Below are 26,150 nucleotides of genomic sequence, written 5' to 3'. Positions count from 1 at the left end.
TGTTTCTCGCTAACTTCAAGTTTGTTACTTTTTATTTTTATTTTTTTAGTAAGAAAGACCGGTTCAAAGGACAGAGAAAGCAAATGGAAGAAATGAATGGTAGAGCACGAAAACGGGAAAAAGCAATAATGAGGGATTCAGGGTTGAAGACTGAAGTCAATCAACAAGGAAAAGGCAAAAACGAAAACAAAAAAAGAAAAAAAAAACAAGGGCAAAATCGGATCTACACGTAGATTTCAAACAGTAACCAATGCTCTGGGACTTAAAAGGGTAAAGATTTAATCACAGATAGACATACATAGCTAATTAATTAGCTAGATGGATATAGACGTGCTTGATTGGTATTAATTCTCAAAAATAATATCCAGACTACGTTAATATACAATATTACAATATATAACCTTACGTATAACACCCCAAAAATTCGAGTCTTTTAAAAACAATAAGAGTAACCTTTAACTTTCAAACCGAACCATCGAACCCTGGGAGTGTTACTACTACACTTATTTTCCGTAGAAGATAATTGCAAAGCAAAATGAACTAATATATAAATTAACTAAGTGGTCTAAATTGTGGCAGAATAAAATATAGTCATTACATCAAAACTGCAATTATTTGAAAACACTAGTTAAAAGGAAGTAATTAAACTCGGAAACAACTAAATTGTCTTAGCTATGTGATTATTCTAACGTCTCCTCACACGTAACCGAGTACCCTCTTACCAACCTGCAAAATAAATCAGAAACAAGGAAAAGAGAGAAAACTCCTAACAATCAGATAAACAGAGTAATTCCAACTCCATCCCGTAAAATAAATAATTTTAGTTCAAAACATATTACACATAATATAATTTTATAGACATCATAATACTCAACCAAGTTCAAATTATCTCATAACATATTATTACTTCATTTAAGAAAGGCAAAGGGAACGCCAGTAAGCCGGGACTAGTCCCTGTCACCACCTACTTTACAGAGGGTCGCGCATAACCCCAAATGGCCATAAAATAATCAGAATGTCCCTAGTGTGCACACCCCTCACTAATACCCAGTGATTAGGAGGAAGACTAACAGCAATATTCAATAATTTAAACCAACTAGTAGCAACCATAACTACTAGTGGGCAACCTGTTCTTCACCCTTTCGGGTTTCATTTCCCTTCTTAAGTTATATTTCACTGTACATTTTATTAGGTTACATTGTCCGATCACATTGCACACAAGCATTGCAATTTAATCCCGAGTAACATTATTTCAATTCCAATATTATTACCACATAGTCGTTCCACATGACATACTAATTATAACTCGATTCTCAATAGGCCTTAGAGACCATCAATTATATATAATCAATCATCTAATTCCCAAGATTATATTTATATAAAAATAACTCATACGATAACAAATAATCATATTTTTTTTGAAATTACATATACTATTTCACAAAATAGAAAAACTCATATATAATATATATGATTCCATATTATCATACGATAGCACACTCATCACATATAATTACATAAGCACGTATTTGACACATAATATTTCAAAACAATTTCCTAACGGGATTCTAAAGATGATGGACATTGAAAATTACCTTGATCGTGCGTAAAACTCAAGGTAATTAACCTCCAAAACGTTCACTTAGTAGCCTCCTTCTACAGTTAAACAAAGAAATAACCTAAATTAGATAGTTACACGATTAACAGAAAAAAATTAGCGTAAAATTATTTATCACCACCTGTTTCGGGGTTTTTTGTGATTCCCTCGGATACTGGTCGCGCTCTGCTGACAAAGACTCGGACACCTGCAAAATAACGAATATTCCGGTGATCGGAATATTCGCCTCCGACGCTCAAGTTAGTGAACGGAAACGGAAAAGGCTAGAGAGAGAAAGTAGAGAGAAGTTGGAGCGTTTTAGTGCTCTTGTATTAATGTCACCTCAAAATCCACCCCTCCCATCATAAATGATTGGGGTATTTATAGGGGTGGGAACATGTACCCCTCTAGGGTTTATGCCCTAGAATTTCGTGACATGATTGGCTGCGCAGTCAGAGGTCGCCACGTGTCGTGGGGGGCGCCGTTTTACGGCTTTCAAGGTTTTCTCGGGATTTGGGCCTGAGGTCATCAGGGCCCTTTTCTCTTTCTGATTGCAGCATTGGGGCATTTAGAGATGGCTGACAGGTGTCACCATGACGGGTGGACACGTGTCTCACTCTCCTAGGGCCACATGTCGCCTGTTTATTGGGCCACGTGTCACTATGAGATTGGGCCACGTACCTGGGGTATTTTTACCCTAAACATTTGCCCCTCAAAGGGGGTGGCTCGTACACTTACTGGCCGCCTCCTCCGATCTTGCACTCTGGACGTCCTGGTACTCTGGGTTGGGTTTGCTTCCCATCTGCCCTGGACGTCCATATACTTTTGATTCAAGGCTCTTTTTGCTACGTGGACGTCCATATATTTTGCCCTGGACGTTCTCGTAGTCTGGAATGAGCTTGGCTTTTTGCTTATCTGGACGTCCATACTTTGTACTGGACGCTCTCGTACTCTGAGAGAGGCTTAACCTCTGAATTCATGTGGTCGTCCACTTATTTCAAGCTGGACGTCCTCATACTCTGGGAGGAGTTGATCTCCTAACTGCCCAGAACGGCCACATCAATGAGACTGGACGTTCTGATACTCTGGGAGGAGCTTATCTCATAGCCACCCAGAACGGCCACATCAATGAGACTGGACGTTCTGATACTCTAGGAGGAGCTTATCTCCTAACCACCCAGAACGGCCACATCAATGAGACTGGACGTTCTCATACTCTGGGAGGAGTTGATCTCCTAACTGCCCAGAACGGCCACATCAATGAGACTGGACGTTCTGATACTCTGGGAGGAGCTTATCTCCTAACCACCCAGAACGGCCACATCAATGAGACTGGACGTTTTGATACTCTGGGAGGAGCTTATCTCTTAACCACCCAGAACGGACACATATCTTCTTTGGGGTAATCTGGGCTTCCATGATTTCAGACGTACTTCCTGGCTTTCTAATCATGCTTCGTACGTCTGAATTCCTGTTTTAGACTAAACGTCTGAGAACTGGGCGGACGTTTTTCCTCTTAGATTTTCTCAAGTTTTGGAGATTAAGTGTTGAAGGTGTAAAATTCTTGAATTTTCCACTTAACTCATTTCAATTCACTTTAACGTGCCGTTAATTGTTCGTCTGGTCTTTTTCACAAGTTAACAGAACCCTAACGTCGTCCTGGCCCTTTCTTCGAGTAATTTCTCAAGAAATTACCATTTGAATGTTTAGGCGGGTAAAATGATTTTACCATTTTACCCCCATGAATTCACTCTATAAAAATGGGGAGTGAATTCTCATTTTCACACTTTACCCAATTGTGAATTCTAGAGAGAAGGCAGAGCATTCTAGTGAGAGAAAGTTACTTTTTCCTTAATCTTCAAGAGCGCCGCCGTGAGTTTGAGTTTTCCGGTCAACCTTCAAGAGCTTCACCACCACCTTCAAAGTTTTCAGAACGTATAGAGGTAGGCCGTCTACATTTCCTTTTTTTTTATTTTTTCCTTGTTTTATCTTTCTTTTACTTCAATTCTGGATCCATACTCGGCTTCGTCCGACTCTTCTCATGAGGCCGGCCGTTCGCCTGGGACTGAGGAATCTAGAGTGGACGGAGAAGAGTTGTCTCCTCCTTGGAGTGAGTCTATGTCTGATGCGTACATACTCACCCCCACTTATTCTTCTCTGTCCCAACAGGCAATGGCCAGAACCATGCGTACGCGTGAGTGTCATGCGGCCAGGAACCCAGACGGCAGTCTGGTTCATCCCAGGGTCCCCTATGACCCTAGTAACCCAAGTACTATGGTGGAGACTAACTCCACCACTCAAACTACGACCGCCTCCACTGGCTCCCATCATTTGGCCGTGGAGGTCACTTCTTCTTTCGAGGAACGCCTTCAAGCTGAAGGCGCCTCGTCCGCCCCTGCTCCGGAACTTAGGTTCCCTCATTTCGCCAGCTCGGTCATGGATGGGGCCGAGCTGGTAGCTTGCAAAGACAACCCTTCCGATCCTGGGGCGGACGCTTCTGGTTCATCCGTCCCCACTTCTTCTCAACCTCGGCCTCAACTGGGTGGGGCGGACAGACCCTTAACAGGAATCTCAATCCGCGAACTGTCCGCCCTGCCTATTCGCAACGCCCCTCCTTCGGGAAATGAGGTGGACGCTGCCAAGGATAAAGGCAAGCGTCCAATGTTCGAGGAGGACGTTCCTTCTTCAATGGGCGTTCCAAGCTCAAGGGGCCGAAGCTCGGCCGAGGCAGCAGATTTGGACAGAGTGCTGTCTTCGGAGTTTGGGAGTGCCCCTTCTCACCAAGTGGAAGAAGAAGAAGTTGAGAAAGAGGCCTTGGGTGAGACGGCCGAAGGCGAGGCGGCGGCCGAAGAAACTGTCGCCAACATAGATAACTTCAGGGACCCGTACGCCTGTACAGTTGGGGAGACAGCCCTGAAGTTTTTAAGGAAGGATTTTGAGAAGTACAAGGAGTCCCTCCATTTGGGGGAGGGATTCGAAATTCAAGTCCCCAGGAAGGCCATTGCTGTGGCTACCTGGGATGAGGAGAAGCCGCGCAAACGAGCGTTTTGCGTCTACAGGGCCGCCTTGGATGTGGGGCTCCGCTTCCCTCTTCACCCATTCGTCCGGACTGTCCTGGACGAGTACGACATCGGCCTCTTCCAACTGACGCCAAACAGTTGGTTGAACATTTTTGGGTACTTAGTGACGTGCATCGCTAAGAAATTTATGCCAGACTTTGCGGTCTTTTGTGAGATTCACTCACTCACTCGGCTGGAAAAGGATGTGGATGGTTGGCTCATCTTGAGTGCAACCAGGGATTACATGGTCGTGGTCGACCGTGTCAGTAAGTGGAGGGACTGGAAGCACCGCTTCTACCGTGTCAAAACTCAGGACGCGGAGTTCAACCTCCCATGAACAGGTGCCGTCCAGAGCCTATTCAACTCGGACGCGAAGACCACAAGCCTGACAAGCCGCCCATCCACCCAAGCCACGAACACCAGCTCGAGTACTTCAAAGTTAATCGAGTCAAGCGGGGCAACAAAACTGAACGGGTCCCTAGCCATTGGGTTCCTCTTGCCAATTGGCTTAGGGACCCTATCTTCATGTCTGCATACGGCCTGTACCAGAACATGCCCCAAGGTGGACACTTAGATATATAAACTTTTTTGTACGCACATAGAGTTTTTTAGAAAAATATTCTAACACTTTTGCCTTTTGTTTTTGCAGCGGAGGCGTACGCTATGTTTGACTCGGCCCAAAAAGCAGAGGTTGAGATGTCCGAGGTGGACTTGGCCAGATACAAGGCTCGTTTCAAGATGTACGAGCAACTCAAAGAGGTAAACACTTAGTTTATTTTTTGAATTTCTCATTCCTTACTGTGTCCGTTCTGCTATATTGGGAGGAACCTACTTCCTGAGTTTGCACGGACGCTTTATGTCCGTTCACGCATGCTGGAAGGGAGCTCCTTTCCCAAATCGCACGGACGCCATCATGTACTTTGTATTTTTTTTTTTTTTTTTTTTTAAAAAATTTTTTCTAACTTTGTATTTTTGCAGACCTCCTCCTCTACCCCGAAGGCCAGGCGGAAGCAGCCGGCCACGTCCACTCCTGATGCGAACGCATCCAAGAGGAGAAAGACGGTTGCTTCCAAGCCGTCTTCTCAGGCAGCGGCAACGGCAAAGTCGCAGACTGCTACAACGCAGTCTAAAGGAGAACAACCCCGGCTGACACAAAGCGGGGCCTCCAAGCCCATGGAACCTGTTGCTGATCAGGTCCATGAAGAGTCCGTCCCTTCGGACGGTGGGGATAAGTTAACCCCAGAAAAAATGACCGGTCGCTGGATCGGGACGATGCTGGTCAACCAGCCGTCCAACGATGCTGATGAGGGTCGTCCGGATGAGGGGGAGGCTCCTTTGCCGCCCCCTCCCATCAATCTCTCTCCTCCAAGCTTCTCCACTGGTTAGCCTTTCTTCTTTATTCTTGTACCATTTGATTTACTTGTACTTGTAAATTTTAGCTAACTCTTCTTGTACGGTCGTCCGCAGACATCTCAGAGGAGTTGCAAATGAGGTTGCCCGGCCAGTCACTGACTGGCGCGGACAGGAAGGCCATGCGCGAGGCCATGGTTCGCGCGGTTCCCCAAGCGCAGCGTGATAAGCTGCGGGGAATCAATGAGGGCTTCCTCGGCCCTATGCTCAACTGTACTGCTGAGGTACGTCTCCTTTTCTCTATACCTTTTCTTTCCAACACTTAGCAAATTCTTCTATCCGCAGCTCTTCCTCCGCCTGAACGCCTTCCTTGAATGGTAGGATAAAGAGAACGAGCGGCTGAAGCAGGCTTGGATCGAAATCAGGAAGGCCGAGGATGCTGTAACTGGGACGGCCGCCGTCCAAAGGGTACACTTTGAGACCCAAATAACCGCGCTGTCCGACAAAGCGGCGCGGCAAACAGAGGACCTGGTCAAACTGGGCAAGGCACTCGAACAGGAGTCCTTGGCCAGGGAGGCCATGAGGGTTGAAAGGGACGAGGCCGTCCTGGAAAAGAAGAAGTGGAAGCTGGGATTCGAGGCGTCCGAAGCCTTGAAAAGTGAGCTGAAGTTGGCCCAAGCCAACCTTAAGTCTGCTCTAGATGAAGCGGACGCGCTGAAGGTCGAGGTGGAGACCTTAAAGAAGTCCATTGCGGACTATGAGGAGCAACTTAAAACTCCTCGGTCGATCAGCGTTGAAGAAGTCATCCGCATCGAGCAAAATGCTGAAGACAGGCTTAAGGCATACTTCTTTGATGCCTTCAACTTGATGGTGGACGAAGGTGAAGCCGCCTATTACGAGGAACGCTTCAAGAAGCGGCTTCAGTACGTCTGCCTTAAAGAAGAGGCAAGGAAGGCCGGCATGCCTCCTCCAGAACTAGTAGTTACTTCCCCCGAGTCCGGAGAGGACGGGGATGAGGAGGAGGAGGCGGACAACAAGGCTGCCCCGGCCAAGGACGCCAAGACAGCGGAGGAGCCTGCCAAAGATAACACGGCTAAGTAGAGCTCAGGTCCTCCAGCAGCCGTCTGCTCAGCTTTCAAGCTTTCCTTCTTTTTTCAGCTTACTTTGTACTTAGCTTTTTCTGTACTTCTCTTTTTTTGTTCTTATTTTGAGGCCACCTGTTCGAGCGGTTTTGTAAACATTTCGGCCGCCTTTGTGCGGTCTTATTAATGAAAATTTTGTCCGCCTTTTGAGCGGTTTTTACTTCTGTTTCATACTTAGCAGTTTTTTGCAAATTTTCTGCTTTTTGCAAGTTTTTCGTACGTCTCAATATTATGCTTTTTCGTACGTTCCTAGGGGTATGCCCCTTTATTCGGTGTTCGCCTAGTCCATTTTCTAAGTGGTTTGATTAACTTGGTAGTTTTTATGCCTTAAAAGGGTATGAAGACTAGCAAGTTAATCAAATCATAGTAATGATTGCCCTTGGACTAGGTGAAGCACCGAATCAATTTAATTGGCCGTTCGGCTATCATTGTACGAGTAGTCCATTGAATCTATCGCTCGGACGTACCCTAGAAATCCTAAGTATTATCTCAACTTAGAGATTCCTTGATTGGCCGGGCTAAACGCCTAGGCATGCCCTTGTCCTATTTGTAAAAGACACTTGCTTTCTACACAAGTTTGGAATACCTTGCCTTAATCGTCCGCCGAGAAATGGGGCGGACGCAGTGTTCTCTGAATTTTTGCATGGCCGAATTGCTATATTGGGAGCAACCTTGCTTCCTTTTTAACTCGGCCATTCAAAAAGAATGATAAGCCGTGTTACTATATTGGAAGCAACTCAGTAAATCATTTCATTCGGCCTTTAATCATAAATTAAAACAACGAATAATTCAACAATGCCTGACTTTTCATTAATTTTTGTCAAAAGTACATTGTTGTGGCCGTATGGCTTTAATTACAAGGCTCGGTCAGTAGACCTAGCTGTATAAACAGCTTTTTGGCTAAGTACTTAAAGAAACAAAACTCAAACATGATACTTCTTCAAGTTATCAGTGTTCCATGTCCGTGGGATCTGACGGCCATCAATTGCCTCAAGGCGATATGTGCCGTCTCGGACTTCTTTCCTAATTCTGTACGGCCCCTCCCAGTTTGGAGTCAACTTGCCGTCCTCATTGGCACGGCCAACAGCTTCCATTTTTCTCAACACTAGATCCCCCATTTTGAGCGGCCGCTTAGACACTCGGCGGTTATATGCCCTTGTCATCCTTAAGCGATAAATTTCATGCCTAAGCGCCGCATTGCCCCTAGCTTCTGGAAGGAAATCTAGGGCGGTCTTCATGGCCTCCCAATTGGCCGATTCATCATAAAGCATTACCCGCAAAGTGGGCTCGTACATTTCAATTGGGGGTACAGCCTCAGCTCCATAGACCAAAAAGAATGGAGTCTCCCCTGTAGAACTCTTTGCTGTTGTCCGTATGGACCATAGCACATTAACCAACTCGTCTGCCCATAGGCCGCCTGCCTTTTCAAGCTTGCGCTTGATCCCATTTGAAATCAACTTGTTATAGGCCTCAACTTGACCATTGGCTTGTGGTCGGCCGACTGAGGCAAAGCAATGGGTAATGCCTTGGTCTCCCAACCATTCTTTGAGTTGACGCGTCTCAAACTGGGGTCCATTGTCGAACACCATTGACTGAGGTACCCCATACCGAGTGATTATGCTTTTCCAAATGAAGGCTGACACATCCGTCCATTTGATGCCCCGGACGGCCTCAGCTTCAACCCATTTAGTGAAGTAGTCTACGGCCACTAATACATATCGTCTCTGGCCGGATGCAGGAGTATACGGCCCCAAAATGTCCATTCCCCATTTAGCAAAAGGAAGCGGACTACTGGTGGCTGATAGACTATTTGCTGGACGATGAATAAGGGTTGAAAATCTCTGGCACTTGTCACATTTTTTCACCATTTTCATGGCGTCCGAATTCAAGCTCGGCCAGTAGTATCCCAAATGTGTCGCCTTTTCAGCTAAGGCTCGTCCTCCAATATGTGAGCCACAATGTCCCTGATGAAGGTCGTCCAACACTTCATGCCCTCTTTCAGGAGTTATACACTTAAGGTAAGGCTTCACAAAGGCTCTTTTGAATAGTTCCCCATCCTTCATTTCGAACCAGGCCGCTCTCCTCTTCATTAGCCAACTCTTTTTTGGATCGTCCGGAAGTATTCCATCCCTTAAGTAGGAAATAATTCCATCCATCCAGGTTGAACTTCTATCTATTATCTGAACGGGCTCGGCATCAATGCTCCTTTTCTCCTTTACTTCCCAAAACACTGATCTTGGAGTATCACATGACGCCGAGGAAGCCAATTTGGAGAGGGCGTCCGCTTGATGATTCTCTGAACGGGGAACTTGCTTGAGAGAAAAAAGCTCTAGGCCTTCGGCCTCATTTTTAACTAGCTGCATGTACTTCATCATGGCCGGCTCCCTGGCCTCAAAGCCACCATTGACCTGGTGGACTATTAGCCGGGAGTCCGAGCATACTTCAATTTTGGTTGCCCCGGCCGCTTTACACATCCTTAGGCCGGCCAACAATGCTTCGTACTCAGCTTCATTGTTTGACGCTTGGAACTGAAACCTCAACGCGTACTCATACTTGTCTCCCTCAGGAGATTCACATATAATACCAGCGCCACACCCAGTCGTTGTTGCACTACCATCCACAAACACTTTCCAGACTTGGTCCCCGGCCGGCTGAAGATCAGGTCGTGTCATTTCAGCCAAAAAATCCGCAAAGGCTTGCCCCTTGATTGCCTTCCTTGGTTCAAACACAAGATCAAAACCTCTGAGCTCTAAGGCCCACTTGAGCATGCGGCCACTTGCCTCTAAAGTTGAGAACGGCTTTTTCAAGGGTTGGTCTGTATAGACCACAATTGAATGTGCTAAAAAGTATGGCCGCAGCTTCTTTGATGCCATGTACAAGGCCAGGCCAAATTTTTCACTTGGGGGGTACTTCAGCTCAGCATTGTGAAGTACATGACTGATAAAATACACCGGGACCTGATGGCCGTCCCTTTCAGCAAGAAGGACGGCACTTAGAGAGTGTTCGGAGATGGCAAGATAGATATATAGCTTCTCATTCTTGAGCGGACTGGCGAGGCGAGGCAATGTATGCAAGTGATTTTTCAACTGTACGAATGCTTCCTCGGCCTCCTCTGTCCACTCGAACATGGCTTTCTTCTTAATGGTTTGAAAAAAGTAACGGCACTTATCCCCTGATCTTAACAAAAATCTTCCAAGGGCTGCTAAACAGCCGGTCAGTCTTTGCACTTCCTTGATTGTTCTTGGAGACTTCATGTCAAGGACGCCTTGAATTTTTTCAGGGTTGGCCTCGATTCCACGTTGATCAATCAAAAATCCGAGAAACTTGTCGGACTCAACACCAAATACACACTTCTTTGGATTTAACATCATCTTGTGCCGCCTGAGTTCGGCGAACGTTTCTCGTAGATCCTTGAGATGGTCGGCCGGCTCTTTTGACTTGACAATCATGTCATCAATATATGCCTCCATGTTCCGGCCGAGCTGATCTCTAAAGACCGTATTAACAAGCCTCTGAAATGTAGCAGGAGCATTCTTGAGGCCGAATGGCATAACCTTGTAACAGTACAACCCCTGCTCGGTCACAAACGCTGTTTTCTCTTGATCTTCTTCCCACAAAGGAATTTGATGGAATCCGGAGTATGCGTCCATGAAGCTCATAAGGGCGTGTCCGGCCGTAGAGTCAACCAAACGGTCAATCTTAGGCAAGGGGAAACTATCCTTAGGACACGCCTTGTTCAAGTCCGTGTAATCCACGCACATCCTCCAAGTCCCATTCGGCTTCTTCACAAGAACTACATTGGCCACCCAATCTGGGTAAAAGCATTGCCGAATGAAACCGGCGTCCAGCAGCTTTTTTACCTCTGCTGCGGCCGCCTGATTCCTCTCTTCTCCGTGATTTCTCTTCTTCTGGCGGACAGGCTTTATCAAAGGATTCACGGCCAACTTGTGCACGGCCAGGTCAGGACTTATTCCTGGCATTTCACCAACTTCAAATGCAAACACATCTTTGAATTCCCTTAACAGCTGAACCAACTCATCCCCAAGCAATTCCAAGGCTATAGTGCCGACACTAACTGTCCATTCTGGGTGGTTGGAGTCAAGCACTATATCCTGGTGGCTGCCGGCCGGCTGGGGCCTCAACTCATCTGGCCGGCCGACAGTCATTAGTTGCTAGGCTTCTTCTGCCCTGGTCGCCTTATGCTTCTGGCCGACCTGGTATGCTGGGAGTGAGGTTCCTTCTTCCTTAATCTCGAACAATTTTGGGTCGCGTGCTGTTGGCTTCACGGCCAGCTGATTACATTCCTTAGCCATTTTCTGACTTCCTTGAATTGTTCCAATTTTTCCGTCCGACCTTTCAAACTTCAACAACATCAAATGGGGCACTATGACCGCCTTGGCTGCATTAAGAGTAGGGCGGCCAAGGATTACATTGTACCCAGTCAACTCTTTTACCATAAGGAAACGGACGACCATGTCTCTTCCTTCACCCTTCTGCCCAAAACGGATGGGAAGGTCAATCCGTCCAACTGGATGAATGACATTCCCCCCAAATCCTACTAAGGGGTGAGTTATATCTTGGAGAGCATCTTCTGGGAAGCTTAAATTCCTCAAGGCAGAGAGACTTATGATATCGGCCGAACTGCCCCTATCAATCAATATCCGTCCCACCTTCAAATTTGCTATTTTCATTACAAAGACCATGGGATCATTGTGCAAAGCTCTGACCTCTCCACGGTCAGCCTCACTTATGATCACTTCAGGAAATGGCTCGGCCTTAACAACGTCCGTCTGCATCACATTTGACAAATTTCGAGCGTCCTGCTTGATTCCTTTCATGGTAGGGCCGCCTGAAGCAAAGCCTCCTGATATGACGGCCACAAAACCTGAATCAGTGCTATTCCCATCATCTTCCTTGTCATTCTTCTTTTCACTTTGTTGCTTTTTCTCGGACGTGTTGTCTGTCCGCTTGAAGGTGAATTTAGACTTGGTCACATAGGGTTTCAGCAGTCCCTTGTCGGCCAACTTATCCAACAGTCTCTTCAAGTTGATACACTCATTCGTGTCATGACCCACATCCTTGTGGTAATGACAATACTTGTTCTTGTTTCTGTACTGGGCCGAGCCTCTCAAAGGCTGAGGCTTCTCAAACTCAAACTTGTCTTTTATCTCCATCAAAATGGAGTAACCATCCTTGTTGAACTCATACTGAGGCTCGTACGTCTTGCTTTTCTTTGACTTGGGTTGCTTGTCATCAGCTACCCAGACTTCTTTTCTTTTGTTTCCTTCTTTCTTTCGACCGGCCGAGTCTTGCTGAGAAGATTGCTTCTTCTCAGCCCCCTTAGCCAGCTGTTCTGATTTGGTGAGCGAACAAAAATCCGCGGCCTCAATATAGGATTCGGCCTCCCGCAATACACCTGCGTATGACCGAATCTTTTTTCTTACCAAATCAAACTTAAAACCATTATGCCTTAATCCCCGGAGAAATTCTGAGTAAGCCATTTCGTCCGGAAGATTATGAATTTGGGCTTTTTCTTGGTTAAACCTTTGGACGTACGAGCGTAGTCCTTCATTCTTTCCTTGGACAATTGTAGCCAAGTTGAGACTTGTCTTTCTTGGTGGGATGTTGTATGAGAAGTTTCCCACAAACAACAAACTGAGGGTGGTAAAGCAATTGATGCATCCGGCTGGAAGGCTGTTAAACCAGTCCTGGGCCACCCCTTTGAGAGTGGCCGGGAAGCATCTACACCATGTAGCATCATCTACACTTTGCAAGTACATCAAGTTCCTGTACGAGGTAACATGCTCTTCTGGGTTGCCCGTACCATCATAGGCACCCACTAGTACACTCTTCACTTTTGCTGGTTGAGGGGATGCTAGTATGTCTTGCGAAAACGGAGGCGGCTTATCTCCCAAATTCAACAAACGCATTTTCCAATCAATAGGCTGAGGCTGAGCGGACGTTCCAGCCAGGTAGGGAGTCTGGCCGAACATCTGACCATACGGCCCATATTGCCCAAAAACTTGGGGAGTTGGTTGTATCAACCCATTGAGTACTTGAGGGGGCTGATATTGCAATGGCTGAATTGGACGGGGAGTAATAGTATGGCTCTTGCTGGAAGCAGCCGTGTTGGTGTATTGGGAGAAAGATTGGTTGGAGGCCTCATCCGGCATGGTTGGGGTACACTACAAGAAAATGGCTAATTTCCGATGGTATTTTTCCATCGGAAATTTCACAAAATCCATCGGAAAACTGGTTTCCGACGGTTTTCCATCGGAAAATGTCTGTCGGAAATACCTTTGTCGGAAATTCCAAGATTTCCGATGGAAAAACCGTCGGAAATCAGTTTTCCGATGGATTTTCCGATGGATCTTTAGCCAACGGAGTTTAATAATTTCCGATGGCTTTAAGCCATAGGAAATTTCCTATGGCCCAAAAACCATAGGAAAATACAGGATTTTCCGACGGTTAAAGCCCTTGGAAATTTCCGATGGTTTATAACCATAGGAAATTTCCTATGGCTTTAGCCGTCGGAAATTCTGTATTTTCCTATGGTTTTTGGGCCATAGGAAATTTCCTATGGCTTAAAGCCATCGGAAATGTTTAAAATTTCCTATGGTATTAAACCATCGGAAAATTTAAAACTTTCCGATGGAATGAAACCATCGGAAATGCCATAGGAAAATTTTTGTAACTCTAATAGCTTGTTGTACTTATCCGTTTTTCTTTTATTTTGTAACCTGCACCAACCTGTTTTTGGCAAACCTGTATATTTGTCTGGAATAATAATTTCATATAGAAAACTGTAAATATGCATAATAGGTTCATATATTAGATTAGATAAGAGTAGATTAGTTATATATACAAAGTGCTAATACTAATGTTGCTGGATTAGTTATATATACAAAAAACAAAATACGCACAACTAGAAGTTAGACACAAGCTTCTGTAGCATGACCTCCACCACTGCCCGAGTCGTCTCGAGGGTCTCGATGCTGAGGTTGCAACGTAGAACAAGTGTCGTTGTTGAATCCAGTTATACGGTTCATCATCTCGTCCATAATCTCCTTGTTCCTTCTCTCCATGGCAGCAATCTGGGCAGAAACCTGGGCTTGGACCTGGGCCGCAACTTGCTCTTGCACTTGAGACTCAACCCGGGACTTGATCTCAGACTCCATTTCAGTCCGCATGTTTTGCACCCTCTGTTCAAATTGTTCCTGCATCTGAGTGACAATGGATGGCGTGTACAGCTGGGAAGAACTGAGTCCTCGACCTTGAGGGGTGTCGTAGTAGAACTCTCTACTTCGACCAAGACCCTTAACAAGGCCCTTCTTGCGCCCACCAACGGTCTCCCAATACAGCTGGTTCGGGCTCTTTTCAACCCCTTGACTAGTTGCTTCCTCCAGTTTCTTTTGGTAGGTGTCCTGTATTGAAAATTATCAAACGTGATACAATTAATATACTACGAGTATTACAACATTATTAATCAAGAATTACAATTGACCTTTAGTCTTGTTTATTGGAGACATGCCTTGACAAAGGTGCTGCTATCAGCTAGAGATATTTCATGTCATTACTCGTTAGCTATAGGTTTCTAAATTCTTCACTTATCATGCATGTATAATCTTAGCTTCTGTCTATGGTCGTGTTACAAATTATTTTTCCGAAAGTATGTTTTCGGGTCTTTTTAGATTGAATTGACCTTTAACAAGACTTAATTATTTTATACCCCCTTGAAGCTTTTATGGATTTGGGCTACCTCCTGAGCTATTAAGTTGAATTGGACTAATAATATGGATCATTATTTATGAGTACTGCATTTAATTTTATTACTTTATACTTTTCAGAAAAGTTCATCAACAAAAAAAAAGCTACAGTAAACCAGTAATAATAAAAACAGACTTGATGAATTATATAATCACAGCTGGTGCAACAATCGTCGTTAGGAAGAGAATGAGTCTATTGTTCATTAGGAAACCTCTATCATAAATCATAATATCAGCAGCCAAATACACAGTAATTTTTATTGTTCATCTAGCTTATTCTCAACCGATGAGCAAAATTGTGCTTTTTTGCTTTGTTAAAGCCAATTAAGAGAATCTTTGTTGCTTTTTCTATTTTTACTGAATTAGCTAATGGAAAGGAGTTTAGTAGGCTAAGCGGAGTTATGGGCATTAAAAATGGGAATGTTTTCTTACCTTTGTTTAGCCTTTTAGAGTGAAACAAACCACTCAAAAGGTTGTGTCTATTAAGATATTGTTCTGTTTTACATCATCACATTCATCTTTTTGTTCACAAGACTAGTTTTCATATTGGTGATACATTTCTAATATAGTCTCATCAATGGAATTTTGTACCATAGAAAATCTACAGATAAGTCCAAAGTGAAAAAGTAGACAAAATCACACAAACGTGTCAAACAGCCTCACATGAGTGCCAACATCAACAAGATACTTCATAGTTGTAAGCTTGTTTATTGTTAGCATTCAATAATCTACCAAGTAGGAAGTTAGCGAGCTAATTATGTCGTACAAGATCAGCAATTTGGCAACTTAAAAAAGTAGTGTTTTCCAGGTAATCTCACAATATGTCCTTCAGTCTAAACATGCATATTATATTGATTTCCCCATTTTTATTCACGTGTCCTTTAGTCTAAACATGCAATTTGGCAACTTGAATAAGTAGTGTTTTTCAAGAGAGCCATCTGGTCTGTTTTAAGACCTAGACCAAGTTCTTTAGGCTCATTCTTAGTGTGTATAAGTTCTTACCGCAATCAACTTGGACTTGGCATTAGCAGGCACCCTTCCTTTCCCAGGTATATCCTTAAAGTGAGTCTTCAAGAAAACTTCAGGGGCAGATGGCATCTTTCCTCCATCTTTCAAAGCCTTTGAAATAACCAAAAAATAAAGAAGTGATCAGACCAGAAAATGAATCAGATGCATCACTGAACTGAATAAAGAACTCAATTGAGGCCTCAGTCAAAAACCCAACAATTATAACCAAAATAACACCAGGAATAACACATATATATCAAAATATCTATAAATCTTCTAACATGAATGTCAAGATCAGCAAAGACAGAAGCTAAAATATATATACTCGGTTTGAATTTTGTTTGAAAGAACCTCAAGATCAACTAGGCTGAGAGACATGAGCCCTAGGGTAAGACCTGACATAAGACTAGCAAAGCACACTAGAGTCACACATATGATCAGATAAACCCAAAACATAGTTTCACAGCAACGCACATCATTTGCAGCCATCTTCTCTCAGAAACAAATGCAGGAAACATTTCAAAGTAATTTTGAGGAGTAGCACAAATAAAATAGAACTAAAAGGAAACAAACATTTCAAAATAAGGACACTGCATTGCTGTATATAGCCACCAGATCCGGAAAAACAAAGAAACCAAATTTGTTTGTGACTCACCATCCTCTTTGCATGTTGTGCCGCCGAGATAGAACCTTGATAGTGGGATGGCTCAACCACATTTGACATAGAACCACCTCTTCTATTCAACTTGTTCTGCTTGGACCTCATTTTATGAGTTTCATTTTCCTCTGGAACCATCATTCTCTTGTGAAGTTCTTCATTCACCCAGTAAGGCTTTGCTCCTTTCATCTTCTTTGTGACCGTGTAGAACATGTCTCGCAATCGCTCACCAGCCTTCATGTTGAATTTCCTTTGCACTTGGTCCTCTAGCTCCGGTGCCCATGTGAAATGTTTCTGCAATTAGCACTACCATTTGGTTAACACAATTTAATAGAAAAAAGTAGTTATATATGTATGTGTATAAATACTTAGTTTATAAAAAATTATCGTACACTAAACAAGTTCCACCAATGTTTCTTGGTGCCAGCATCAACCTCCCCGTAATTCCTCCATGGTTCTCAGTAGTAGCCCTGTATTGAACGAGTGATGGCCTTCAGCACAGGACCACCATCTTCGAACCTACGATACACAAATATCACGTATGTAAAGTAATATGAGATAATGATGCACATAAATAATCAAATTCTTTTGAATTAATAATAACATGCTACAAGTTTAGTATTACTACTTACCACAACAGAGAGGGATCCAAGGCCAACCTACCAGACGGGTTAGAGGTTTGCCCCTGCAAAACTGTCGACGTATGCTGCAATTGAGTTTGGGTTTGAGATTGGGTCTGGGTGTTGGGAACACCATTGTCACCCAAGTTCACTGCCTCCTCCTCCTCATTACTATCGTCCTCTTGAGTTGCTGAAGTAGGAACCAACTGACTATCAACCAAATGATAAGGAGGGTGTTCACGTGAATTTCGCTTCTTGGTCCCTTTCACTTGCTTGCCACCAGCCATACCTGAAACTGACATTAGTAACAAAATCCAATAATAATACCAATAGTAATAATCAAATTCGATAACATTTCAAGGCATTTGAACATCATACTTAAGTTACATTTCCATTAAATTTTGAGTCGTCAAAAACAAAACACAAGTGGAAATATTAGGATCCTAATACTTCTAATGACTTTCATCATCACTATCATTAAGATCACTATCACTGTCACTACTAACATCATCAGAACTATCATCAAAAAATAAATCATCGATCTCTTCTTCCTCGCTATCACTAGAACCTACGCTAGATTCATCTTCATGATCGGATACCATGTCATCGTCCTCTAATTCATCCTCATCATCAATTAGCAAGTCGTAGTCGGGAATATCATATGGTGGACATAGTGTTGAAGATTCTTCAACCGTGGTTTCCTGCAAAAAGGATAAGTCCACTGGAGCATCAACAACCGACCTTGCATGTGTCTTAAAAACAGCCCACCATTGAAGTCGATCCCTTTTCAGGCTCGGGTATGATGAAAAGTACACCTGACTTACTTGGTAAGTCAAGACGAATGGGTCGTATTTCGGGTATTTCTTAGTATGATTTACCTCCACAAGTTTGTAGTGTTCATGTATGTTCATACCCCTAATAGAGTCCATCCATTTTCACTTGAGCAACATAGTCTTGTATTCTTTCTCGGGGCCTGTATACACAAGTTCTATTATGTCATCTAACATACCAAAATACTCGCCTCCATCCGCACTTGACACACTAACACCATAATTCATAGTGGATTTGAATTTGCCATAGTCATGAGTATGGAAATTGAATCCGTTGACAAATATTTGACTCCAAGTGCGTACACGCTTGAAAGGACGCATAGCCAAAGCTTGCAAGACATCGGATCTTGGTTTTTCTTCAACCACCTATCAATGTATGATGATTGAACATAACAAAGTGTTATTGAAATTACGGTGGAAAATCAACTTATCGTAATAAGTGTAGTTTAGAAATGGATCAATCACCTTTTTATGAAACCAATCCGGAAAATCAACTTCGAATTTTTCCATTACTTCTTCTCTACGCAAAGAAGGTCGAGTACTAAGAATGTGGTCCTCAAACCTTCTGTTAGGTGGATATCAAGTGTTAGGCTTTGTTAAGTCAATCATTTGTTTGTAAATTATTGTGTTAATAATGGAGTTACCTTTCATAATCACCTAAAATGCCGCTATTTGATAACACAAACAAGTGAGCCCGCTCAAGTTCATTGTCATCTAAAAAACGAGTTTTACCCTCATCTGGCACTCGACCACTATCAACCGAGAATAGTTCAGGGACTTCATCTTCATTGAAGATGGGCTCAACATCGGCATTGACATTTCGGCCAAGATCTCTTGTTTTGGTGTCAATGGTTTCTTGAAAGTAATGTGAGCAGAAGTTTGCGATCTCTTCGGTAAGGTAGGAGTTGCATATTGAACCTTCAACACGGGCCTTGTTACCGATCTTCCTTTTTATATGATTGAGGAATCTAAATTTGCAATTATAAAAGTGTAAACTAGTTAAGAGTATAAATTTATAGAGAAATGAGTTGATAATGTTTAAAAGGAAGCACTTTGAAAATAAGATAATGTTACCTTTCGAATGGATACATCCATCGATATTGAACAGGACCACATAACTTGCCCTCTAACGGCAAATGCATTGGTAAGTGCTCCATGGAGTTAAAGAATGAGGGTGTAAAAATCTTTTCAAGCTTGCAAAGAATCTCAGCAATGTTTTCCTCTAATCGCTCCATATCACTAACTTTGATTGTATAGCAACATAAGTCGCGAAAGAATTGACTAATCTCAGTAATTGCATTCCAAACATGGGTAGGCAACAACTCTTTCAAAGCAATTGGCAACAACCTTTCCATAAACACATGACAATCATGGCTTTTCATCCCATGGAGCTTACATGCTTGCAAATCAACACATCTACTAAGGTTCGAAGCATAACCATCTGGAAACCTTAGTTGACGAACCCACTCACACAAAACCTTTCTCTGAGCCTTGTCAAGAGAGAATGGAGCCTTTGGCATGGTCTCTTTCCCTCTATCATCCTCCTCAAGATGGAGTTGTGGCCGTTTGCAATACTTAGCAATGTCTTTTCTAGCGGCTGGAGTGTCACAAGTATGCTTTTTCACATCCATAATAGTGTGAATGAGTTGATCGAAAAAATTCTTTTCAATGTGCATGACATCTAGGTTGTGACGAACGAGCAGATGCTTCCAATACGGAAGTTCCCAAAGAGTGCTTTGCTTAAACCAACCCTTTTTTGCCTTTTTCAACCTTTTAAGTGCTTCTGGGCCATCAGTTGCCTTAGGAAGATTTTTGACACATTCCCACAACTCTTCCCCTGACATGATGTGTGGAGGTTCTCCATTTTCCACTTTGTTTCTACAAAATGCAGATTTACTCTTTCGAAATGGGTGATCGGAAGAAAGAAATTGCCGGTGGCAATCAAACCAAGAAACTTTTCCACCATGATCAAGCCAAAACGCTTTGCTCTTTTCCATGCAATACGGGCAAGCTTTCTTACCGGCTGTAGACCATCCAGACAACATACCATAAGCAGGGAAGTCACTAATAGTCCATAAAATGGCTGCTCGAAGATTGAAATTTTGTTTCCTTGAAATATCATAAGTATTTGCACCCACTTCCCACAATTGTTTCAACTCTTCAATAAGTGGTTGCATATACACATCTAAATTCCCCTTCGGATTTCTAGGACCAGGAACAAGCAAGGAAAGGAACATGAATTGTCTTTTCATACACATAGATGGAGGCAAGTTATAAGGGGTCAAAATGACCGGCCAGCAAGAATATTGACCCCCAAACTTACCATGGGGAGCAAACCCGTCTATACACATCCCAAGACGAACATTGCGAGGTTCAGAGGCAAACTCAGGAAAAGACCTATCTAGGTGTTTCCATGCTTCACTGTCACTGGGGTGTGCCATTGTGCCTTGGACTCGAGGATTCTTAGAGTGCCAAGTCATTTCCTCAGAAATGTTTTTAGTTGCAAACATCCTTTGCAATCTTGGTGTGATTGGGAAATATATTAGGACATTCAAAGGCACTAAACTCCCTTTAGAAGTCCTCTTGTATCGATCGCTACCACACACCTTGCACGTAGACAACTCTGCATCCTCCTTCCAAAACAACATACAACCTTTCGGACATGCATGAATCTTCTTATGAGGAAGCTCTAATCCCTTAACAATCTTCTTCACCTCATAGAATGTTTGGCCCATGTGGTTGTTGTTAGGAATTGCTTCACTCATCAAAGAAGCAAATCCATCAACACACCTGTGCGGCAAGTTATACTCACACTTTAGGCTAGTAATTCTAGAGGCCATCTCTAACACAGACATAGAACTCCCTTCGTATAGAGGTTGATCAGCTGCCTTCAACATGTCCAAAAATTGCTTAGCTTGTGTGTTTGGCTCTTCCTCTTGATCACTCGGCTCTCCCGTACCTAGTTGGTCTTGATCATGACCAAGAGCATCCACAACCATTTCACGATATGTATTAGAATGGTCTTGGGGGGGATCGGGAAACCCTTCACCGTGACACATCCACTCATGGTAATCATCTACAAAACCCTTGCCATATAAATGAACTTTAACCGTGTCCGGATCATGGAGACGTAAGTTCTTGCATTTGACACAAGGGCATCTAACTTCATTGGGGTTACTGCTCTCGGGATGATCTTTGCAATACTTCATGAATTCATCAACCCCTTTCAAAAACTCAGGCTTAAGCTTATGCCCATCCAACCTGTCATACATCCAACTACGCTCCCTTCTTTTCATGGTTACAACTTCTACACAGCTTATGCATGTAATCACATTAGTCACAAAACAACTAACAATAGTGCAAAAAATGATAACAAGGATCCAAAATGACATTTAAAATGCATATAAACAAGTTACTTACATGTATAATTATATATGTGTATATGAACTATACTAAATACATATACTATAAAATTAATAACATATAGTAAAAATTAAACTACTATATATAACAACATATTTAAACTAGACTAGCATACATAGCTAGATATATAAACTCAACAATCTTCTAACATATAATGAAACTAAACTAACTTTTATAAACTAAACTAACATATATAAACTAAACCTCAAGTTAATAAAGAATCAAATTAATAAACTAACATTTATAAACTAAACTAACATGTATAAACTAAACTAACATTTATTGAAAAAGTGTTTGAGGTTTAACTACCTATTATGGAGGAAAAAGTTAATAAAGAATCAAGTTAACTACATATTCGGGAGGAAAATGTTACTAAGTAGGTATTAAAACAGTTGATGTTATACTAAAGAGGCACTATCAAAGACATCAACCTATGACAAATCTACACAACCTTATCAATATGACAATTTGATAATGTACTAGATCAACTACTTCCCTTCTACAAACTATACACATTGTACGGAAGATATCGTTGTAAAGACAAGAGAAGTATACTATGTAGAATGTACTCGGTCGTAAAAAAATTTTAAGGATAAGATAAAGATGCATCTTATAACATACGATAAAAACTCAACCCCGACCATAACAACGAATCATAAACAAAGACCGGCAATTGGTAATGGGACCGGTTAGATTCCTAGTAGAAGAATCAATTGATGATCACACGACTGAAAGAAGGTGACAAAAGAAATTCAAAAAGATAAAAACAACTCACGGATTAAAAGTAAGAAAATAAACAGGTAATTGTGTTGGTGGTTTGTGCGTCTTGAAGGACAAAAAACAGTATGCAACCCATGAGTCTTGTTATTAACTTATTACTAGAATACTGTGTTGGTGGTTTGTTACACATTTCTTAACCTTAAAATGTCATATTCTATGATTCATAACCTTTACCATCAGCAGACCTGTGAAAATTATGAAATGACAGCTTTAGAAGATAATCCTTGAATCATAGACACTGATCATGTTATTACATTACAGTTCTAAAAACTCTTATGATACTAGTAATTTAATTGTATAAATATCCAAGTATGTAGTATAGGAATGTTATATGACAGTGGTTCTTATAACTTTGCTGAAGAAGCAACATATGCTTTTTTTTGTTTTTTCCAAATAGATATTGTGAAATTGTATGGCATTGCAGTGCACCTATTTTGATAATCAAAGCTTATTAAATGAAAGGGTTCTATGCACAAAAGCTGAACTGCAGTAACTTTAAGATTTGCTTGGAGAGTTGAAACATTATGTACTGAAAGTCGAATAGCAATGAATTTCCAAAATTTCCAGAACACTATAAGCAGAGATGTTGGTCACAAATAATGTTGTCATAATCTTTTCTGTTTATATATATGGAATTCTATTATTAGATGTCAATATCTGTATGTGAAAATTTGTGTTTTCACACCTTCACTCATGGTTGATTTAGCTTGTTGACCAGTTATGCCAAATTTCATTATGCTTCCTGCTTTCTAATTTCGCATCCCTTATTGGAAGCTGTTCCAGTTTAGCGTTCACATGGATTTATTAAAGCTTGAATGCAACAGCTTATCAATATGACAATTTCATAATGTACTAGATCACCCGCATCTCAACCATGAATTTCTACACAATTAATTTGTTTCATCCCCAAAACAAACCAAAAAATAAATTAATTTGTACCATTTTTGCTACTAATAACTAACATACATATAAAACTATAAGTACATTGGAAATAATAACCACTAACCTTTGAATTTGACCTATTTTTTGAGGAGCAAACACAGTAGATCTACAAATCCTAAAAAAAAGAGTGAATTAAAAAATTAAAATTACAAAACTTAGGGTTTATGGGTAATTAATTAAAACTGAAAAAAAAACAAAAATAGAATTACCTGGGCCTATGAACGAAGGTCTGCTGGAGGGAGAAGGTGAACTTGTGGCGGCCGGCGGTGGATCTGAGGTGGTGGGCCGAAAAACGAAATTCAAAAAAAAAAATAGTCGAAAGAAGGAGTACCTGGTGGCCGACGGTCGACGAGTTGAGGGGGAGGAGGAGTGTCGTCGGTGGAGCTGCGGCGGAGGGGGAGCAGCGGCAGAGGGCAGCTGATTCTCTCTCCTTCCCCTTCTCTCTCTCTCCTTCTCCTTTTGTTCGAAAATGCCCAAATGATTCTGAGGTTTTTTTTCTTTAAGTCCAAACGATTTCCGACGGCTATTCCTATGGATAAAAGCCATCGGAAATTATATTTCCTATGGACATAATCCATCGGAAATTATATTTCCGACGGCTATTCCTATGGATAAAAGCCGTCGGAAATTTCCTATGGCTAATTATCCATCGGAAATATTTTTTCGAATTTTAAATTTTAAAAAACACATTTCCTATGGAAAAAAGCCATCGCAAAAAATTAGTTCCTACGGCTTATTAAACCATCGTAAGTTTCCGATGGCTAAATCCATCGGAAACTTTTTTTTCCATCGGAAAAATACGATGGGTTTCTAAACCATCGGAATTTCAAAATTTTCCGACGGTTTTTATAGGACATCGGAATTGTTCCATCGGAAATAAGCCATTTTCTTGTAGTGGTAGAGGCCGTGTCAGAGTATGCAGCCCTCTCCCTTTGCCTGCGCCGAATGTAATCCCTTGCGTCTTTGAAACGCTGTGACGGCTCAGTCTCAACTCTTGTCGGCTGTCTGCCCCTCCCCCCAGCCGACTGTGTTTTCGCCAGCAGGCTAGAGAAGTTGGTCCGTGGGACTCAAGGAGACCTTCCATGCGGACGGCGGAATGGGGTGTTACCAGCATCAGTTGCGTTGGTCTTGTTGTTGGCTTTCTTAGAGGTGCCTCCTCCCCCCTTTTGCTGGGTAGCCGCCAACTCCTTGCGGAGCTTAGTCAGCTCGGCCATTAAAGCAGCTGGAGTAACAGGAGGTTGTTCGGCCTCTTCAAATGAGGCAGTCAAAGGATTGCTGGAGTGTATGGTAGTACGTATATCCTCTACATATCCATCCTCGCCTGGACGAGGTCCAGAATTAGGTGTCTGACCATCTATTGCCATAACGGACGAGTATCCCCACAGACGGCGCCAAATGTTTCGGGGTTTTTTGTGATTCCCTCGGATACTGGTCGAGCTCTGCTGACAAAGACTCGGACACCTGCAAAATAACGAATATTCCGGTGATCGGAATATTCGCCTCCGACGCTCAAGTTAGTGAACGGAAACGGAAAAGGCTAGAGAGAGAAAGTAGAGAGAAGTTGGAGCGTTTTAGTGCTCTTGTATTAATGTCACCTCAAAATCCACCCCTCCCATCATAAATGATTGGGGTATTTATAGGGGTGGGAACATGTACCCCTCTAGGGTTTATGCCCTAGAATTTCGTGACATGATTGGCTGCGCAGTCAGAGGTCGCCACGTGTCGTGGGGGGCGCCGTTTTACGGCTTTCAAGGTTTTCTCGGGATTTGGGCCTAAGGTCATCAGGGCCCTTTTCTCTTTCTGATTGCAGCATTGGGGCATTTAGAGATGGCTGACAGGTGTCACCATGACGGGTGGACACGTGTCTCACTCTCCTAGGGCCACGTGTCGCCTGTTTATTGGGCCACGTGTCACTATGAGATTGGGCCACGTACCTGGGGTATTTTTACCCTAAACACCACCTATAATCTAATCAGCCCAAAGATATTATTATCAACAACTAATAACTAATTAAGGGGTTAAACGATAGTTATGTATCATATCACAACCATCATCATCACCAACATCATCCATCATCATCACCCACATCCCACAATTCCACTAAAACCCAAATTCCACTACGGTTTTTTTTCCTTAAAAATCAATCAACACAAAACTTAAAAAAACCAAATATAAAAACCAACATAATGAAAAGTGACGAGCTGTTGTATTCGGAACTCGGCAAACTCGGCTCCGAAATTTTTTTTTTTTTTTTTTGAAATAATCCAATACTTTTTATGAAAAGCTTTTGATTGTAAAACGATTACGGTATTGTGCTACAATTTCCTAGTGAAAGGCAAGGTTGGGGTTTTTAAGAGAAAGTTTACCTGAGAAAAGATTGAAAGTACGTTATTGAAATTTGAGGTTAAGGGGAGGGGTTTATATAATTGAGTTGTTTAGCTTTGATTCTAGAAGTTTCACAAGATAAGGGTCAACTTATCTTGAGTTTGTTACATAAACTCAATAAACAGATTATTTTTTTTTTAAAATTCCTTTTTATCAGCTTTCAAACCAAACTCTGTATGTTATCCAAAATCAGTTTTTTTTTTTAATAAATTCGAAAATATTAAATAATTAATATATATTTTAAAATAATAAATTTAAAGTTTATACTAGCAAAGGAAATTTTGGGGTATTACATTACGAGCTAAAATAATAATCTTTCGTGTTTTAATAAGTGTTACATTTATCAAATGCAGTTGTGTTTTAATAAATGTTATAACTCTTTTTTTTTTTGACAAAAAGCTACATTTTAATATTATATCTGTCATATCTCGGCTGTGGGAAGTGAAACTTCAAACTTCATGTTCTATTGTGAACCAATTTAAACAAGTGCACCGTCATATTAATTATTTAATTAAGAAAATCAATAAGTCATGTGTTTTATGTATATTATATATATATATATATATATATATATATATATATATATATAT

General features: G+C 42.0%; 2 protein-coding genes across 4 annotated transcripts; both read right to left on the bottom strand.

The window, feature by feature from the left end:
* Positions 1-13,964: 13,964 nt before the first annotated feature.
* LOC145621252 (uncharacterized) lies at positions 13,965-23,292 on the bottom strand. 3 transcript variants are annotated; one of them, XM_081675992.1, is made up of 4 exons: positions 23,240-23,292; positions 21,235-21,345; positions 15,917-16,045; positions 13,965-14,557 (listed from the first exon to the last, which is right to left on the bottom strand). In XM_081675992.1, the coding sequence occupies exons 3-4, from the start codon at positions 16,010-16,012 to the stop codon at positions 14,081-14,083; spliced, it is 573 nt and encodes a 190-aa protein (XP_081532118.1). In that variant the 5' UTR covers positions 16,013-16,045; positions 21,235-21,345; positions 23,240-23,292; the 3' UTR covers positions 13,965-14,080. The 3 variants fall into 3 exon arrangements, with proteins under 3 accessions (XP_081532118.1, XP_081532120.1, XP_081532121.1); XM_081675994.1 differs by having other exon boundaries at positions 21,235-21,337; XM_081675995.1 differs by having other exon boundaries at positions 21,235-21,306.
* On the bottom strand, positions 18,136-21,326 carry LOC145618951 (uncharacterized). The gene is made up of 6 exons (XM_081673560.1): positions 20,368-21,326; positions 19,728-20,274; positions 19,105-19,646; positions 18,675-18,998; positions 18,496-18,595; positions 18,136-18,396 (listed from the first exon to the last, which is right to left on the bottom strand). The coding sequence occupies exons 1-6, from the start codon at positions 21,324-21,326 to the stop codon at positions 18,136-18,138; spliced, it is 2,733 nt and encodes a 910-aa protein (XP_081529686.1).
* Positions 23,293-26,150: the final 2,858 nt, after the last annotated feature.

The sequence above is a fragment of the Chenopodium album genome, chromosome 27, assembly GCF_948465745.1.
Source record: "Chenopodium album chromosome 27, dcCheAlbu1.1, whole genome shotgun sequence".
Classification (NCBI taxonomy): domain Eukaryota; kingdom Viridiplantae; phylum Streptophyta; class Magnoliopsida; order Caryophyllales; family Amaranthaceae; genus Chenopodium; species Chenopodium album.
The sequence above is the reverse complement of the archived record's forward strand: the minus strand, read 5'-3'. Positions and strand labels throughout refer to the sequence as shown.